The 21,309-nt window shown below is 22.7% G+C and overlaps 1 protein-coding gene across 1 annotated transcript; it reads left to right on the forward strand.

Moving 5' to 3' along the window:
- Positions 1-20,465: 20,465 nt before the first annotated feature.
- Positions 20,466-21,005, forward strand: LOC145828833 (uncharacterized). Its single transcript, XM_082936583.1, has one exon. It carries the CDS (start codon positions 20,466-20,468, stop codon positions 21,003-21,005), a length of 540 nt encoding a protein of 179 aa, XP_082792709.1.
- The last annotated feature ends 304 nt before the right edge of the window (positions 21,006-21,309 follow it).

Below are 21,309 nucleotides of genomic sequence, written 5' to 3' on the forward strand. Positions count from 1 at the left end.
ATACTTATTAAATTAAAATAAGTAATTGCAATAAAAAGGTAATCATTTACTAATTTAAACATAATATTATATATTAAATTATAATAACCTACTAGGATTTAGTATTGTAAAACAAAATTGTGAGTGATTTAGAAAATTTTTTTGGGATGTTAGCCAGAAGACGACTAATACACAATGAAACTTTATAAACATTTAAAGTCAAATATAAAGTTAGTACGGAATTGGTCTTTTTTAACAAAATGATCTAAATAAGAGTATTTAAAATGAGTTATCAGGGCTGTATTTAGCATTAGAAAATAACTTTGTAGACTAAAGTTTTAGATAACAAAAAATGTATATACTATGATTATTTTTTTAGTTTATTTTAAAATTTATTACTTAGCATGTAAAAATCTAAAAAATTCCACGTGTTAAGTGAATCTGTTCTTAACATGAGGTTTTTTTTCAATTTTCCATCCTCAAGTTTTTAAGCCTATATTGTCTAATTAAATTAAAGAGAATTCCAGTTTTTGAGCAACTCTAAAACTAACAAAAAAATTTAAAGTAATTAAAAAAAAAAATTAAAAGTTTTTAAATTAATTCATTTGTAGTATCAAATTATTGGATTGGAAAAATTCAGACTTATACATAAATAAGTACTAAAAAAAAATACAGAGAGATTTAAAAAAATTGTTTTTCTAAATCTATTAAATCTATTTATAGAATAATGAAATTTGCTTAAGTTTTTCTAAAGAAATTAAAAATTACTGGGCTTCTTAAATATTCAGATTGTGTGGCAACCCTTAAGTTTTAAAACTAGACTAAGTAATTCTGAGACTTGATTATACAAAACCCTTGTAGTACTATTTACCTTTTGAATTTTAAAGTTATAAGAATAACTTGTGTTTCAACTCATTGAACTAAAAATAAGTTATTACATACAAGTGGTTATCATTTACTAATGTAAATAATAGTATTGTATATTAAAGTATGTTAATAAATTAGGATTTTATATTATAGGACACAACTTAAACAAAAAGTTGTATAAAGTTTCAATAAATTTCATAGTTATTATACGAAGTTTTTGAGACAAATATTTTGGGATGCTAGCTAGGAGAAGACTTCTTTACAAAACAAACTTTATAAATATTCAAAGTATAAAAAAAGTAAAAATTTAGCCAAAATGGTCAAAAAAAGAGAGGATTTTAAACAATTTATCAGATTTGTAATTAGCTTCACAATAAATTTTATGAATTAAAATTGTAGTAAAGAAAAAAAAATATTTTTTATGATAGGTTTTTTGAGTTATTTTTAAAGGTTTTTACTTATTATTTAAAAATCTTAAAGATTCTAGGTCTTTTAGTGATTTTGTCCATAACATAAGATTTTTTTTTTGATATTCCAAATTTCAGGTTTTTAAGCCCAAATTGTCTAAATCAAGATGTCTAAGTTTTTGGCAACTTAAATCCTAACAAAAGAATTTAAAGTGTTTTTCAAAATGATATTTTATTTTTTCTAATATTTGATTTGTAGTATCAAATTATAAAAACTGGAACAATTAAATTTTATACATGAAAAAGTTCTAGAAAAAAAATTACTGGGAGATTTAAATAATATATAACATCTTTATTTTTCAATAGAATAATAAAATTGGCTTAAGTCATTCTGATGTGATAAAAAGTCAAAGTGTGTAGCAACCCTCAAATTGTAAATCATGACAAAGATATCCTAAAACATGATTATACAAAACCCTGGTAGTTCTTATACCTTTCTTTTTTTAAAGTTAATAGAAATATTTTTGCTTATACTTATTAAATTAAAAAAAAATTATTGCAATAAAAAGGTAATCATTTACTAATTTAAACACAATATTATATATTAAATTATAATAACCTACAAGGATTTTGTATTGTAAAACAAAATTGTGAGTCATTTAGAAATTTTTTTGGGATGTTAGCCAGAAAACGACTAATACACAATGAAACTTTATAAACATTTAAAGTCAAATATAAAGTTAGTACGGAATTGGTCTTTTTAACAAAATGATCTAAATAAGAGTATTTAAAATAAGTTATCAGGGCTGTAATTAGCATTAGAAAATAACTTTGTAGACTAAAGTTTTAGATAACAAAAAATGTATATACTTTGATAATTTTTTTTAGTTTATTTTAAAATTTATTACTTAACATGTAAAAATCAAAAAAATTTCACGTGTTTAGTGAATTTGTCTTTAATATAAGGTTTTTTTTTAATTTTCCATCGTCAAGTTTATAAGTCTATGTTGTCTAATTAAATAAAATAGAATTCCAGCTTTTGAGCAACTCTAAAACTAACAAATAAATTTAAAGTAATTATTAAAATAAAAAATCAAAATTTTTAAAATTATTTGATTTGTAGTATCAAATTATTGGATAGGAACAATTCAGACTTATACATAAATAAGTACTAAAAAAAAATACAGAGAGATTTAAAATAATTGTTTTTCTAAATCTATTTATAGAATAATGAAATTTTCTTAAGTCTTTCTAAAGAAATTAAAAATTACTGAGCTTCTTTAATATTAAGATTGTGTGGCAACCCTTAAGTTTTAAAACTAGACTAAGTAATTCTGAGACTTGATTATACAAAACCCTTGTAGTACTATTACCTTTTGAATTTTTTAAGTTATCAGAATGACTTCTGTTTCAACTCAATAAACTGAAATAAGTTATTACATACAAGTAGTTACAATTTACTAATGTAAATTATAGTATTGTATATTAAAATATGTTAATAAATTAGGATTTTATATTATAGGACACAACTTAAATAAAAAGTTGTATAAAGTTTCAATAAATTTCATAGTAATCATAAGTAGTTTTTAAGACAAATATTTTGGGATGCTAGCTAGGAGAAGACTTCTTTACAATACAAACTTTATAAATATTCAAAGTGTACAAAAACTAAAAATTTAGCAAAAATGGTCAAAAAAAGAGAGGATTATAATAACTTATCAGGGTTGTAATTAGCTTCACAAAAAACTTTATGAATTAAAATTGTAGTAAAAAAAAAATTATTTTTTATGATAAATTTTTTAAGTTAATTTCAAAGGTTTTTACTTATTATTTAAAAATCTTTAAGATTCTAGGTCTTTTAATGATTTTGTCAATAACATAAGGTTTTTTTTAATATTCCAAATTTCAGGTTGTTAAGTCCAAGTTGTCTAAATCTAGACGTCTAAGTTTTTGGCAACTTGAATCCTAACAAAAGAATTTAAAGTGTTTTTCAAAATGATATTTTATTTTTTCTAATATTTTACTTGTAGTATTAAATTATTAAAACTGGAACAATTAAATTTTATACATGAAAAAGTTCTAGAAAAAAAATTACTGGGAGATTTAAATAATATATAACATCTTAATTTTTCAATGAGAAATAAAATTGGATTAAGTCATTCTGATGTGATAAAAAGTCAAAGTTTGTAGCAACCCTCAAATTGTAAATCATGAAAAAGTTATCCTAAAACATGATGACACAAAACCCTGGTAGTTCTTATACCTATCTTTTTTAAAGTTTATAGAAATATTTTTGCTTATACTTATTAAATTAAAATAAGCTATTGCAATAAAAAGGTAATCATTTACTAACTTAATACATAATATTATATATTAAATTACAATAAGCTACTAGAATTTTGTATTGTAAAACAAAATTGTGAGTCATTGAGAAAAATTTTTTGGGATGTTAGCCAGAAGACGACTAATACACAATGAAACTTTATAAACATTTAAAGTCAAATATAAAGTTAGTACAAAACTGGTCTTTTTAAACAAAATGATCTAAATAAGAGTATTTACAATCAGTTATCAGGGCTGTAATTAGCATAATAAAATAACTTTGTAGACTAAAGTTTTAGATAACAAAAAATGTATATACTATGATTATTTTTTAAGATTATTTTAAAATTTATTACTTAACATGTGAAAATCTAAAAAATTTCATGTGTGTTGTTAATTTGTTTTTAACATAAGGTTTTTTTTTTTAATTTTCCATCCTTAAGTTTTTAAGCCTATATTGTCCAGCTTTTGAGCTTTTGAGCAACTCTAAAACTAACAAAAAATTTAAAGTAATTTTTTAAATAAAAAAAATATTTTTTTTTTAAATTATTTGATTTGTAGTATCAAATTATTGGATTAGAACAATTCAAACTTATACATAAATAAATACTAAAAAAAAAATACAGAAAGATTTAAAAAAATTGTATTTCTAAATCTATTTATAGAATTATTAAATTTGCTTAAGTTTTTCTGAAGAAATTAAAAATTACTGAGCTTCTTTAATATTAAGATTGTGTGGCAACCCTTAAGTTTTAAAACTAGACTAAGTAATTCTGAGACTTGATTATACAAAACCCTTGTAGTACTATTACCTTTTGAATTTTAAAGTTAGCAGAATGACTTGTGTTTCAACTCAATAAACTGTAATCAGTTATTACATACAAGTAGTTATAATTTACTAATGTAAATAATAGTATTGTATATTAAAATATGTTAATAAATTAGGATTATATATTAAAGGACACAACTTAAACAAAAAGTTGTATAAAGTTTCAATAAATTTCATAGTAATCATACGAAGTTTTTGAGACAAATATTTTGAAATGCTAGCTAGGAGAAGACTTCTTTACAATACAAACTTTATAAATATTCAAAGTGTACAAAAACTAAAAATTTAGCAAAAATGGTCAAAAAAAGAGAGGATTATAATAATTTTTTAGGGTTATAATTAGCTTCACAATAAACTTTATGAATTAAAATTGTAGTAAACAAAAAAAAAATTATGATAGATTTTTTGAGTTAATTTTAAAGGTTTTTACTTATTTTTTAAAAATCTTTAAGATTCTAGGTCTTTTAGTGATTTTGTCCTTAACATAAGATTTTTTTTAATATTCCAAATTTCAGGTTTTTAAGCCCAAATTACCTAAATCTAGACGTCTAAGTTTTTGGCAACTTGAATGCTAACAAAAAAATTTAAAGTGTTTTTCAAAATGATATTTTATTTTTTTTAATATTTGACTTGTAGTATCAAATTATTAAAACTGGAACAATTAAATTTTATACATGAAAAAGTTCTAGAAAAAAAATTACTGGGAGATTTAAATAATATATAACATCCTTATTTTCCAATAAAATAATAAAAATGGCTTAAGTCATTTTGATGTGATAAAAAGTCATAGTGTGTAGCAACCCTCAAATTGTAAATCATGACAAAGATAACCTAAAACATGATTATACAAAACCCTGGTAGTTCTTATACCTTTTTTTTTCTTAAAGTTAATAGAAATATTTTTACTTATACTTATTAAATTAAAATAAGTTATTGCAATAAAAAGGTAATTATTTACTAATTTTATACATAATATTTTATAATAAATTATATTAACCTACTATAATTTTGTATTGTAAAACAAAATTGTGAGTCATTGAGAAAATTTTTTTGGGATGTTAGCCAGAAGACGACTGTTTCACAATGAAACTTTATAAACATTTAAAGTCAAATATAAAGTTAGTACGCAATTTGTCTTTTTTTAAAAAATGAATAAATAAAAATAAGAGTATTTAAAATGAGTTATCAGGGCTGTAATTATCATTAGAAAATAACTTTGTAGACTAAAGTTTTAGATAACAAAAAATGTATATACTTTGATTATTTTTTTAGTTTATTTTAAAATTTATTACTTAACATGAAAAAATCTAAAAAATTTCACGTGTTTAGTGAATTTGTCTTTAACATGAGGTTTTTTTTTAATTTTCCATCCTCAAGTTTTTAAGCCTATATTGTCTAATTAAATTAAAGAGAATTCCAGCTTTTGAGCAACTCTAAAACTAACAAAAAAATTTAAAGTAATTTAAAAAAAAAAAAAAAAAGTTTTTAAATTATTTGATTTGTAGTATCAATTTTTGAGACAAATATTTTTGGATGCTAGCTAAGAGAAGACTTCTTTACAATACAAACTTTATAAATATTCAAAGTATACAAAAACTAAAAATTTAGCCAAAATGGTCAAAAAAAGAGAGTATTTTAAATAATTTATCAGGGTTGTAATTAGCTTCACAATAAACTTTATGAATTAAAATTGTAGTAAACAAAAAAATTATTTTTTATGATAAATTTTTTGAATTAATTTCAAAGGTATTTACTTATTATTTAAAAATCTTTAAGATTCTAGGTCTTTTAATGATTTTGTCAATAACATAAGATTTTTTTAATATTCCAAATTTCAGGTTGTTAAGCCCAAATTGTCTAAATCTAGACGTGTAAGTTTTTGGCAACTTGAATCCTAACAAAAGAATTTAAACTGTTTTTAAAATGATATTTTATTTTTTCTAATATTTGACTTGTAGTATCAAATTATTAAAACTCGAACAATTAAATTTTATACATGAAAAAGTTCTAGAAAAAAAATTACTGGGAGATTTAAATAATATATAACATCTTAATTTTCCAATAGAATAATAAAAATGTTTAAGTCATTTTGATGTGATAAAAAGCAAAGTGTGTAGCAACCCTCAAATTGTAAATCATGACAAAGATAACCTAAAACATGATTATACAAAACCCTGGTAGTTCGTATACCTTTTTTTTCTTAAAGTTGATAGAAATATTTTTGCCTATACTTATTAAATTAAAATAAGTAATTGCAATAAAAAGGTAATCATTTACTAATTTAAACATAATATTATATATTAAATTATAATAACCTACTAGGATTTAGTATTGTAAAACAAAATTGTGAGTCATTTAGAAAATTTTTTTGGGATGTTAGCCAGAAGACGACTAATACACAATGAAACTTTATAAACATTTAAAGTCAAATATAAAGTTAGTACGGAATTGGTCTTTTTTAACAAAATGATCTAAATAAGAGTATTTAAAATGAGTTATCAGGGCTGTATTTAGCATTAGAAAATAACTTTGTAGACTAAAGTTTTAGATAACAAAAAATGTATATACTATGATTATTTTTTTAGTTTATTTTAAAATTTATTACTTAGCATGTAAAAATCTAAAAAATTCCACGTGTTAAGTGAATCTGTTCTTAACATGAGGTTTTTTTTCAATTTTCCATCCTCAAGTTTTTAAGCCTATATTGTCTAATTAAATTAAAGAGAATTCCAGTTTTTGAGCAACTCTAAAACTAACAAAAAAATTTAAAGTAATTAAAAAAAAAAATTAAAAGTTTTTAAATTAATTCATTTGTAGTATCAAATTATTGGATTGGAAAAATTCAGACTTATACATAAATAAGTACTAAAAAAAAATACAGAGAGATTTAAAAAAATTGTTTTTCTAAATCTATTAAATCTATTTATAGAATAATGAAATTTGCTTAAGTTTTTCTAAAGAAATTAAAAATTACTGGGCTTCTTAAATATTCAGATTGTGTGGCAACCCTTAAGTTTTAAAACTAGACTAAGTAATTCTGAGACTTGATTATACAAAACCCTTGTAGTACTATTTACCTTTTGAATTTTAAAGTTATAAGAATAACTTGTGTTTCAACTCATTAAACTAAAAATAAGTTATTACATACAAGTGGTTATCATTTACTAATGTAAATAATAGTATTGTATATTAAAGTATGTTAATAAATTAGGATTTTATATTATAGGACACAACTTAAACAAAAAGTTGTATAAAGTTTCAATAAATTTCATAGTTATTATACGAAGTTTTTGAGACAAATATTTTGGGATGCTAGCTAGGAGAAGACTTCTTTACAAAACAAACTTTATAAATATTCAAAGTATAAAAAAAGTAAAAATTTAGCCAAAATGGTCAAAAAAAGAGAGGATTTTAAACAATTTATCAGATTTGTAATTAGCTTCACAATAAATTTTATGAATAAAAATTGTAGTAAAGAAAAAAAAATATTTTTTATGATAGGTTTTTTGAGTTATTTTTAAAGGTTTTTACTTATTATTTAAAAATCTTAAAGATTCTAGGTCTTTTAGTGATTTTGTCCATAACATAAGATTTTTTTTTTAATATTCCAAATTTCAGGTTTTTAAGCCCAAATTGTCTAAATCAAGATGTCTAAGTTTTTGGCAACTTAAATCCTAACAAAAGAATTTAAAGTGTTTTTCAAAATGATATTTTATTTTTTCTAATATTTGATTTGTAGTATCAAATTATAAAAACTGGAACAATTAAATTTTATACATGAAAAAGTTCTAGAAAAAAAATTACTGGGAGATTTAAATAATATATAACATCTTTATTTTTCAATAGAATAATAAAATTGGCTTAAGTCATTCTGATGTGATAAAAAGTCAAAGTGTGTAGCAACCCTCAAATTGTAAATCATGACAAAGATATCCTAAAACATGATTATACAAAACCCTGGTAGTTCTTATACCTTTCTTTTTTTAAAGTTAATAGAAATATTTTTGCTTATACTTATTAAATTAAAAAAAAATTATTCCAATAAAAAGGTAATCATTTACTAATTTAAACATAATATTATATATTAAATTATAATAACCTACAAGGATTTTGTATTGTAAAACAAAATTGTGAGTCATTTAGAAATTTTTTTGGGATGTTAGCCAGAAAACGACTAATACACAATGAAACTTTATAAACATTTAAAGTCAAATATAAAGTTAGTACGGAATTGGTCTTTTTAACAAAATGATCTAAATAAGAGTATTTAAAATAAGTTATCAGGGCTGTAATTAGCATTAGAAAATAACTTTGTAGACTAAAGTTTTAGATAACAAAAAATGTATATACTTTGATAATTTTTTTTAGTTTATTTTAAAATTTATTACTTAACATGTAAAAATCTAAAAAATTTCACATGTTTAGTGAATTTGTCTTTAATATAAGGTTTTTTTTTAATTTTCCATCGTCAAGTTTATAAGTCTATGTTGTCTAATTAAATAAAATAGAATTCCAGCTTTTGAGCAACTCTAAAACTAACAAATAAATTTAAAGTAATTATTAAAATAAAAAATCAAAATTTTTAAAATTATTTGATTTGTAGTATCAAATTATTGGATAGGAATAATTCAGACTTATACATGAATAAGTACTAAAAAAAAATACAGAGAGATTTAAAATAATTGTTTTTCTAAATCTATTTATAGAATAATGAAATTTTCTTAAGTCTTTCTGAAGAAATTAAAAATTACTGAGCTTCTTTTATATTCAGATTGTGTGGCAACCCTTAAGTTTTAAAACTAGACTAAGTAATTCTGAGACTTGATTATAGAAAACCCTTGTAGTACTATTACCTTTATAATTTTAAAGTTATTAGAATAACTTGTGTTTCAACTCATTAAACTGAAATAAGTTATTACATACAAGTGGTTATCAATTACTAATGTGAATAATATTATTGTATATTAAATTATGTTAATAAAGTAGGATTTTATATTATAGGACACAACTTAAACAAAAAGTTGTATAAAGTTTCAATAAATTTTATAGTAATCATACGAAGTTTTTGAGACAAATATTTTGGGATGCTAGCTAGGAGAAGACTTCTTTACAATACAAACTTTATAAATATTCAAAGTATACAAAAATTAAAACCTTAGCCATTTCAACAAAATGGTCAAAAAAATAGAGGATTTTGAATAATTTATCAGGGTTGTAATTAGTTTTACAATAAACTTTATAAATTAAAATTGTAGTAAACAAAAAAAAAGTTATGATAGATTTTTTGAGTTAATTTCAAAGTTTTTTACTTATTATTTAAAAATCTTTAAGGTTCTAGGTCTTTTGGTGATTTTATTCGTAACATAAGATTTTTAAATAATATTGAAAATTTCAGGTTTTTAAGCACAAATTGTCTAAATCTAGACGTCTAAGTCTTTGGCAACTTGAATCCTAACAAAAGTATTTAAAGTGTTTTTCAAAATGATATTTTATTTTTTCTAATATTTGACTTATAGTATCAAAGTATTAAAACTGGAACAATTAAATTTTATACATCAAAAGTTCTGGAAAAAAAAATAACTGGGAGACTTAAATAATATATAACATCTTAATTTTTCAATAGAATAATAAAATTGACTTAAGTCATTTTGATGTGATAAAAAGTCAAAGTGTGTAGCAACCCTCAAATTAGAATTCTTGACAAAGATATCCTAAAACCTGATCATACAAAACCCTGGTAGTTCTTATACCTGTCTTTTTTTAAAGTTAATAGAAATATTTTTGCTTATCTTATTAAATTAAAAAAATATATTGCAATAAAAAGGTAATCATTTACTAATTTAATACATAATATTATATATTAAATTATAATAACATACTAGGATTTTGTAATGTAGGAAAAAATTGTGAGTCATTGAGAAAAAAATTTCAAGATGTTAGCTAGAAGACTACTATTTCACAATGAAACTTTATATACATTTAAAGTCAAATATAAAGTAAGTACAACATTGGTCCTTTTTAACAAAATGATCTAAATAAGAGTATTTAAAATGAGTTATCAGGGCTGTAATTAGCATTACAAAATAACTTTGTAGACTAAAATTTTAGATAACTAAAAATGTATAAATTATCAATTATATGTTAATTTTAAAATTTATTACTTATCATGTTAAAATCTTATAAATTCACGTGTCTAGTGATTTTGTCTATAACATAAGGTTTTTTTATTTTATTTTCCATCCTCAAGTTTTTAAGCCTATATTGTCTAATTAAATTAAATAGAATTCTAGCTTTTGAGCAACTCTAAAACTAACAAATATATTTAAAGTAATTTTTATAATAAAAAAATCAAAAATTTTAAAATTACTTGATTTGTAGTATCAAATTATTGGATTTGAACAATTTAGTCTTATACATAAATAAGTACTAAAAAAAATACAGAGAGATTTAAAAAAATGTTTTTCTAAATTTATTTATAGAATAATGAAATTTGCTTAAGTCTTTCTGAAGAAATTAAAAATTACTGAGCTTCTTTAATATTCAGATTGTGTTGCAACCCTTAAGTTTTAAAACTAGACTAAGTAATTCTGAGACTTGATTATACAAAACCCTTGTAGTGCTATTACCTTTTGAATTTTAAATTATCAGAATAACTTGTGTTTCAACTCATTAAACTGAAATAAGTTATTAAATACAAGTGGTTATCATTTACTAATGTAAATAATAGTATTGTATATTAAAGTATGTTAATAAATTAGGATTTTATATTATAGAACACAACTTAAACAAAAAGTTGTATAAAGTTTTTATAAATTTTATAGTAATCATACGAAGTTTTTAAGACAAATATTTTGGGATGCTAGCTAGGAGAAGACTTCTTTACAATAGAAACTTTATAAATATTCAAAATAAGCAAAAAATAAAAATTTAGCCATCTAACAACATGGTCAAAAAAAAGAGTATTTCAAATAAATTATTAGGGCTGTAATTAGCTTCACAATAAACTTTATGAACTCAAAATTGAAGTTAAAATTTTTTTATTTTTTATGGTATATTTTATTAGTTAATTTTGAATTTTATTACTAAATATGTAAAAATCTTTAAGACTCTAGGTCTTTTAGTGATTTTATCTTTAACATAAGGTTATTTGTTCATTATTTCAAATTTCAGGTTTTTATGCCTAAAAATTTTATTCTAAAATTCTAAGTTTTTTGCAACTTGAATCCTAACAAATGAATTTAAAGTGTTTTTCAAAAATTTTTTTTTTAACATTTAACTTGTAGTATCAAAGTATTAAAACTGGAACAATTAAATTTTATACATCAAAAATTTCTAGAAAAAAAAAATAATTAGGAGATATAAATAATATATAACATCTTAATTTTTCAATAGAATAATGAAACCGGCTCAAGTAACTCTAATGTTGTAATAAGTCAGAGTGTTTAGCCACCCTCAAATTGTTAATCTTGTCTAAGATATCCTGAGACCTTATTATACAAAACCCTTGTAGTTCTATAACCTATCTTTTTTTAAATTATTAGAAGTATTTTTGCTTATACTCATTAAATTAAAATAAGTTATTGCAATAAAAAGGTAATAATCTACTAATTTAATAAATAATATTATATATTGAATTATAATAAAACGTAGTATTTTGTATTGTTTGACAAAATGATGAGTCATTAAGAAAAAATTTTCATAATGTTAGCTAGAAGACAACTATTTCATAATAAAACTTTATAAACATTGAAAGTCAAATATAAAGTTAGTACGAAATTGGTCTTTTTTAACAAAATTGTCATTAAAAAAGAGTATTTAAAATGAGTTATCAGGGCTATAATTATCATAACAAAAAAAAAAAAACTTTGTAGATTAAAAATTTTAGTAACAAAAAACGTATATATTATGATATATTTTTTTAGTTAATTTTAAATTTTATTACTTAACATGTGAAAATCTTAAAAGTTTGACGTGATTAGTGATTTTGTATTTAACATAAGTTTTTTTTTTTTAATTTTTCTTCCTCAGGTTTTTAAGCCTAAATTGTCTAATTGAATAAAATAGAATTCCAGATTTTTAGCAATTCTAAAACTATCAAAAAAATTTAAAGTAATTATCAAAATAAAAAATCCAACATTTAAAAATTATTTGATTTGTAGTATCAAATTATTGATATAGAACAATTCAGTCTTATACATAAATATGTAAAAGAAAAAAAAAAGACAGAGAGATTTAAAAAAAAATTGAATTTCTTATTTTTTATAGAATAATGAAATTGGCCTTAGTCATTCTGATGATATTAAAAATTACTGAGCTCCTTTAAAATTCAGATTGTGTGGCAACCCTTAAGTTTCAAAACTAGACTAAGTTATTCTGAGACTTGATTATACAAAACCCTTGTAGTGCTGTTACCTTTTCAATTTTAAAGTTATCAGAATAACTTGTGTTTCAACTCATAAAATTGAAATAACTTATTACATACAATTGGTTATCATTTACTAATGTAAATAATAGTATTGTAAATTAAATTATGTTAATAAAGTAGGAATTTATATTATAGGACACAACTTAAACAAAAGGTGTATAAAGTTTTAATAAATTTCATAGTAATCATACGAACTTTTTGAGACAAATATTTTGGGAAGCTAACTAGGAGAAGACTTCTTTACAATACAAACTTTATAAATATTCAAAGTATACATAAACTAAAAATTTAGCCATTTTAACAAAAGGTCAACAAAAAAGAGGATTTTAAATAAATTATCATGGCTGTAATTAGCTTTACAATAAACTTTATGAACTCAAAAAAGTAGAAGACAAAAAAAAATATTTTTTATGATAGATTTTTTGAGTAAATTTCAAAATTTTGTACTTGTTGTTTATTATCTTTAAGATTCTAGGTTAATAGTAACCATATGTAAGTTTTTTAAAGAAATATTTTGGGATGCTAGCTAGGAGAATACTTATTTACAGTACAAACTTTATAATAGTGAAAGTCTACAGAAGGTACAAAATTAGTCTTTTTAACAAAATGGTCAAAATAAAAAGAGGATTCTTGATTATTTACAAGGGCTGTAATTAGCATTACTATGAACTTTATATTTTTAAAATTTTAGATAAAAAAATTTATTTTTTATGATATATCTCTTAAGTTTATTTGGATATTTATTACTTAAGATGTGAAATTCTTTAAGATTCTTGCGCTATTCTTGGGCTTTTAGTGATTTTGTCTATAACATAAGGTTTTTTTTTAATATTCCAAATTTCAGGTTTTTAAGCCTAAATTGTCTAGTTCTAGAATTCTAAGCTTTCATAAACTTTAAACCTAACAAATGATTTTAAAGTGTTTTTCAAATTTTTTTTTTTAATATTTAAATTGGAGTATCAAAGTATTAAAACTGGTACAGTTAAATTTTTTACAGGAAAACTTTTTAGAGAAAAAAATTAACTAGGAGGTTTAAATAATATATAACATTTTAATTTTTTAATAGAATAATGAAATCGGCTTAAGTCACTCTGATGTTATAATAAGTCAGAGTGTGTAGCAACCCTCAAGTTGTTAACCTTGACTAAGATATCTTGAGACCTGATTATACAAAACCCTGGTAGTTATATTACCTTTCTTTTTTTTAAAGTTATTAGAAGTGTTTTTGCTTATACTCAGCAAATTAAAATAAGTTATTGCAATAAAAAGGTAATCATTTACTATTTTAGTAAATAATATTATATATTAAAATATAATAATATAGTAGTATTTTGTATTTTAGGACAAAATTGTGAGTCATTGAGAAACATTTTTCGAAATTATAGCTAGAAGACGACTATTTCACAATTAAACTTTATAAACATTAAAAGTCAAATATATAGTAGGTACGAAATTGGTCATTTTTAACAAAATGGTCATAAAAAAGAGTATTAAAAATGAGTTTTGAGGGCTGTAATAAGCATTAAAAAATAACTTTGTAGATTAAAATTTTTAATAACAAAAACGTATATATTATAATATATTTTTTAGTTAATTTTAAATTTTATTACTCAACATGTAAAAATAATAAAAACTTCACGTGTTTAGTGATCTTGTCTATTACATGAGGTTATTTTTTTTAATTTTTCCATCTTCAGGTTATTAAGCCTTAGTTGTCTATATAAATTAAATAGAATCTCAGGTTTTTTGCGACTTTAAAACTTTCAAATAAATTTAAAGTAACTTTCAAAATAAAAAAATCAAACTTTTAAAAGTTATTTGATTTGTAGTATAAAATTATTAATACGGAACAATTTAGTCTTATACATAAATAAGTACTAGAAAAAAAAAAAACAGAGAGATTTTAAAAAAATTGAATTTCTTAATTTGTTTAAAGAATAATGAAATTGGCTTGAGTCATTCTAAAAATATTAAAAATTACTGGGCTTCTTTAATATTCAGATTGTGTGGCAACCCTTAAGTTGTAAAACTTGACTAAGTTATTCTGAGAAATGTTTACACAACACCTGGTAGTGCTATTACCTTTTTTATTTTAAAATTACCAGAAATATTTGTGTTTAAACTCATAAAATTAAAATAAGTTATTACATAAAAAAGGTAATCATTTACTAATGTAATTAATAGTATTGTATATTAAATTATTATAATAAAGTAGGATTTTGTATTATATGACACAAATTAAATCAAAAATTGTATAAAGTTTAAATAAATTTAATATTAACCATATGGAAGTGTTTGAGACTAACTTTTTGGGATGCTAGCTAGAAGAAAACTTTTTACAATACGATCTTTATAAATATTGAAAGTATACTGAAGGTACAAAAATGGTGAAAATAATAAAAGAGGATTTCAAATTAATTATCAGGGCTGTAATTAGCTTTAATAAAACATTTATTAGTTTAAAATTGTAGAAAACCAAAAAATTATTTTTTATGATAAATTTCTTGAGTTAATTTCGAATTTTATACTAAAGATGTAAAATCTTAAAGATTCTAGGTCTTTTAGTGATATTGTCTATAACATAAGATTTTTTTTATTATATTCCAAGTTCAGGTTTTTAAGCTTAAATTGTCTAGTTCTAGAATTCTAAATTTTTGGCAACTTTAAACCTAACAAATGACTTTAAAGTGTTTTTCAAAATGATGTTTTTCTTAATATTTAACTTGTAGTATCAAAGTATTAAAACTAAAACAATTAATTTTTTTACAGGAAAAATTTCTAGAAAAAAAAAATAACTTGGAGATTTAAATAGTTTATAAGATCTTAGTTTTTTTAATAGAATATTGAAATTGGCTCAAGTCATTCTGATGTTATTAAAAAGTACTGAGCTTCTTTTTATATTCAGAGTATGTAGCAACCTTCAAATTGTTAAACTTGACTAAGATATCCTGAGATCTGATTATAAAAACCCTGGTAGATCTATTACTTCTCTTTTTTTTAAGTTATTAGAAGTATTTTTGCTTATGCTCATTAAATTAAAATAAGTTATTGCAATAAAATGTAATTATTTACAGTTTTAATAATTAATATCGTTTATTATATTATAACAGGGGTCGGCAAACTGCGGCCCGCGAATGGTAAATCTGCGGCCCGCGAGCATCTTATTTTTTTGAATGGAATGCGGCCCGCGAAAGAAAACTTTGTGGCCCGCGAGCATGTAAATGTGGCCCGCTGAGCAAAATTATATTTCTAGTTAAATTTTTTCGGTTAATCGACTTAATTTGATTAGTTTGATTTTAAGTCTCTCTATAACATTTTAAAATAATTTCAAGAAATTACTGCTTTAGTTTAAAAACGTAAAAAAGACAGATTAGCCTTCTAACAGGATATGTTTCTCAGTTTCATAATTACTTCGTTTTTTCAACAGTAAGTAATTATCTGAAAAAAGAGTGTCAAGAGTGCTTGGATTTAATAAGTTAGTTATATAATACCTATTTATTAAATATATTTATATAAATAATGCAAATATTATTCATTTTTTACAAAAATAATGCACAGTAATTAACTAAACTGTCATTTCTTTATGCTTAGTTATTCGTTTTCAATATTTTTTATACCCTAGTTTCTTTTGTAATTTTTTTATTTGTAAATGTTATATTTTAGTCTGAAAACATTTAAAATAACATAGTAATAAGAAATAAGGTTCATTTGATTTTTGTTTTGATACATTTTAATTTTTTATAGTTTTCTATGCACACCAACTTAAAAATATGCTCATATTTTAAACCACTTTTTATTTAATACTTTAGTTAGTTTAAGTTTAGTTAATGCATACTTTTCTAATACTGTTATTTATACATGTCATATCTAAATTTGTACAGACACATTTAAAACAATATATATGACATAAGTTAAAATAGTTTTTGTTAGGTATACATTCCATTTTTCAAACATTGTTTTTTTCAAGCTAAGTTAATTTTTATGCCTTACATATCAATGCACACAATTGCTGTTTTTTGGAGCTACCTATTTAATATAAACTAGGTATAGGGATGGTAAATTTATAAAGTTTGTACATTGTTAATCAAAATAGTTGAAATTCAAGCAAAAAAACAACTAAACATTGACACACACTCAGACTATCACTATTTGAAGACTTCAAATCTCAGGCCATTTAAGCCATTTTTTAAGTTTTTGGCTAGAATTTCTTTTTGTATAATAAAATATCAGGAACGTTTTTGTAGACTCAGGCTGGCTTTTTTGCTTGAAAGAGTGGCAAATTAAACTTATGATCTATGTTTTACTCAATCCTCAGTGTTAGTTTGAGTTTTAATATATGTTAAATTTTAAGTCTTGCAGCTAATATAATTCAAATTTATATTATTGTGTACATAAAAGAATTAACAATCAGTGTTGCCAAAAAAGTTGAATCCCAGAAAAGCTTTGAATTTGTGAATTTACGGTTAAAAATTCTAGAAAAAAAGCTTAAATTTAGATTTTTTGAAAAAACCTGGAATTTCAAACAATTTTTACATTTAAAGTAATAAAATTTCGATTTGACTCAAAAAAAACTACCAAATAAATGTTTTTTTATTAAAAAATATATTATAGGAGCCTAACAGTACTTTTTAATATTGATAAATGTTTTAAGACATTTTTTTAAACTTTAATTAAACTTTATACCAAAAATAAAAGAAGGAATTGTACTTTTAAAAACTCCGTATTGGTAAATTTCACCGTTACTTGAAAAATTTCACCGGTTGTTGTGTTTTGCGTTGGAACTAAACCAAGCAATTCTACTAAAATGTCAAAGCTAGTAAAAAAATCTCTAACAAAAATTCTCAGATGAGCAATAGTTTTTCTATCACTGCTCTCATGTTAACAGTTTGATTAAAGTCCTAATTTGATTTATGCGACTTTATAACCTTAATGCATTTCCTAAACACGACTTCATGTTGTCATTGAAGAAATAAACAAAAGTTTTTCATTACCGCCAACATCAATTCTTTATAAAAGTTTTCAATTATAAACGATATTTCATTTTAGGTAATAAACTTTGCTACTTTATTACTTGTCTTAACAAATTTTTCTGCTTATTCTGTAGTTACTGAAGATAATAATGTGCTTTGTCGGAAATGACTTTGGTGATTTTTTTTTATTTTTTCTCGCAATAACTCCTAATTAACGCTTTTTTTATTCTTGTAGCTCGTCTTCTATTTTACAATTAATATTTTTAAATGCAATATTCTTATTGCAAATAAAGAATTGCTATCATGCATAATAAAAAAAATACTACTTTGTTAATGACTCAATAAAATTTTATACTTGTTTTCAACTTGTTTAAGAAACTTAATTGTCCATTCCAGCTGAATTATATATTTTTGGCATGTAATTTATTTACTGTTAATAACCTTTGTTATTTCTTTATGTAGTGAACTTTATATTAACTGGGTTGCTACACAAACAGGCTATTTTAATAGCTTGAAAACTCAGGTGTGTGTGAAGCTTTTATTTCTAACACTTTAAAGAAGTCTTCCAATTCTCAGAATAGTTTTTATGACTGATGTGTAGTTTACTAATTGCATTTTTTTCTTGTTTTCATACACTTTGTGTACTTTTTGATAATTATGATATTTTAACTACTTATTTAAGCTTGATTAACAACTATCTATTAGATTTTTCAAATTTTAATAAATTAAAGCTGGTTTTATACATATCAGACATTTTTACTTTTTAAGTGGCAACCATGTAAAAGTCTAATTACTAACAAAATATTTTATTAAAGTATTTGAGAATTAATTATGTTAAACCATTTGTTTTAGCTTTCTTGAATACAAACAGGTATTAATTTTATTATGTTAATTAATTACCAAATTTCTTAATAAGTGTAAATTATTTAACTCGCAAAAACTTTTTTCGAAGTAAATATTCTTAGAAATATGAAAAAATGTTGATGATATAACAAATGTATAAAAGTAACTCATAAATTGTCTTTCAAGTTAGGTTTTTGTAGAGAGTTAGGTTGTAAGTAAAATTAAAAAAGTATTAAGTTTAACTTATTAAGTGCTTATGAAAGTACATATTTTATTAACAATATTAGTACATTTTATTAAACTATATTAGTCAATTTAAATCATAATCTAATGAATATTAATTTGAATAGGCATTCTATGTATAGCTAAAAGTCATTTTAAATAATAAGGTGAATAAAAGTAAAACTTTTCTATAGTGTGACTAAAACTAAAACCATAAGATTATTCAAATGTCACTAAAACTAAAACTGCGGCCCGCAAAGACTTTGAAAACTTGAAATTTGGCCCGCGACCACCAACTGCCTGCCGACCCCTGTATTATAATAATATAGTAGAGTTTTGTATTGTAGGATTGCCACACTTTCAGGGTAATTAAGTTTTATTATTATTTATGTTTTTGAAAATCCATATTCGAAAAGGAGAACTCCGTACATATTAAAAGTTGTAAAAAATCTTCAGGCAACTCAGTGTACTATGAGTTTACTTCTTAGACCCAGACTGACTTAGTATATTTATCGGTTCTCATAAAAGACTCAGCATAATTTTAAGATTAAAAAAAATCTCAGTACAGTTGGCATATATCTTCAAATATATTAAATTTATATTGTTGCAATATTTTGTTATTTGATAATTTTTTTTAAGAGATATATTTTAACAGTTTAAAAGCAAATAAAATGATTAGAAAAGAATAGGAATGACTCAAGACTGTTTTTTATTATTTAAACAGAGATAACCCTGTAAAAAATTTGAATTAAATTCAATAAAAAACATGTAAGATTCTTAAAATTATTAATTATTAATTATATTGATAACTTATCTCTATTTTTTTTTAAATTTAAATATTTCTATAATTTTAATGCAGCTAAAAAACCTAGAATCCTGAAATTTGTTAATTTAAGTTTAAAAACTGGAATATTAACAAATTTAATTAAAAAAATCAAGAAAAACTATAGATCTTTAATAATCATGAATCAAAAAACTAGAAACCCTGGAGTTTTAAACAATTTTTACATTAAAAAAAATAAAATCTTGATTTAACACGAAAGATATATCATAAAATTTATTCTTTTTATCTTATTTCTACAGAATTAGTTGAAATACAGTTTAACTTACTTAGTATAAATATTTAAAATTAAAAAAAAAAATTATTTTGTTTAATTTGTTTTTAAATTTAATATAATAATAATAAATACAAATTATACCAGAAATAAGAAATAAATTTAGAACAGTGTTCAAATTTTCTTTTGTTTTTGTTATTTCTTAAAGCACAATAGGATGTTTTATACATGAATTAAAAGAAAAAAGAGTGGGAACTTCTAGTTATAACGTTTTAAAATAAGTATACTTTCAAATACTTATTAAATTGATAAAAATATATTCAATTTATTGTTCGATCTGTACAAGAAAACATACAATACTAAGTTGTTGAGTTTTGTAAATTTAATTTATTTCACAGATAGTATAATTAAAAAATTGGCAGATAAAAACGATTTTTTCTCAAAGGAAAACCTTGCTGATATTAATAAAAAAGATATAAATTTCAAGTCTTTAAACAAAGATTATTGACATTCGAGGCTAGAAAATATCTAGATTTAAGGCATAAAATGGTGATGAACAGCCTGAGACAGGGTACAAGGCATCACTTGGAAAATAACTTTTTCGACGAGCAGTTCAGTGAAGGTGATGACAACATGTTTTATAATTCGTTCTACTGCTCGTGTAACGGAATGGGCGAAGAGATGTACGACATGTTTGTGGAAGAAGTGCACAGACATGGCGTGCAAAATATTTTGCCCAAGCTGAAAGCCGTTGACGATGAAAGCTTGCTTAAAACACTTGCTTCCAGCTGGAAAACTCACAAGGACACAATTCTCACGTTTTCAGAGCTCTTCAGGTATCTGACGCTTTTGATTGAAGATGTTCCAGAGGGCGAAGTAGTAAAAGACAGAATTGAGAAAATTGGGTTGAACGAGTTCAAAAATGAAGTAGTATTGGAGGAGGAAATAAAAGAAAGGTTGACATCGCTCCTGCAGAAACCAACTGGAGAACACGGAGAAGGCGCAGAAGGTGATTGCGAGGAAATAAGGAAGATCCGTGATATGTTGGTCGATATGGAATGCTGCAAAGAGTTTGAAGATAAATAGAAATCTTTAACTCAATAATTATTGTAAACTTTAAGATATTGTGTTAATAAATTTTATATTAAACGCTGTTGTGTTCTGTATGCGTATTTCAATGATAGTTTTTTTTTTAATTCTATCATTTATTTTCTGATTACTAGTTGAATTTTGTAGCCCCTGTACATTAGGGATTCCTAAAGTGAGCAATATTACCCCTTATGGGCGATTTTAGTAAGTTGGGGCCAATATTTACTCAAGGTGTGAAAAGGAGGACGATTTATAAACTTTGAAACCCACACAAAACATTCTTGAGTTGCAGGTGAAAAGA

The sequence above is a fragment of the Thalia democratica genome, chromosome 2 (genome assembly GCF_965202585.1).
Source record: "Thalia democratica chromosome 2, ktThaDemo2.hap1.1, whole genome shotgun sequence".
NCBI lineage: Eukaryota > Metazoa > Chordata > Thaliacea > Salpida > Salpidae > Thalia > Thalia democratica.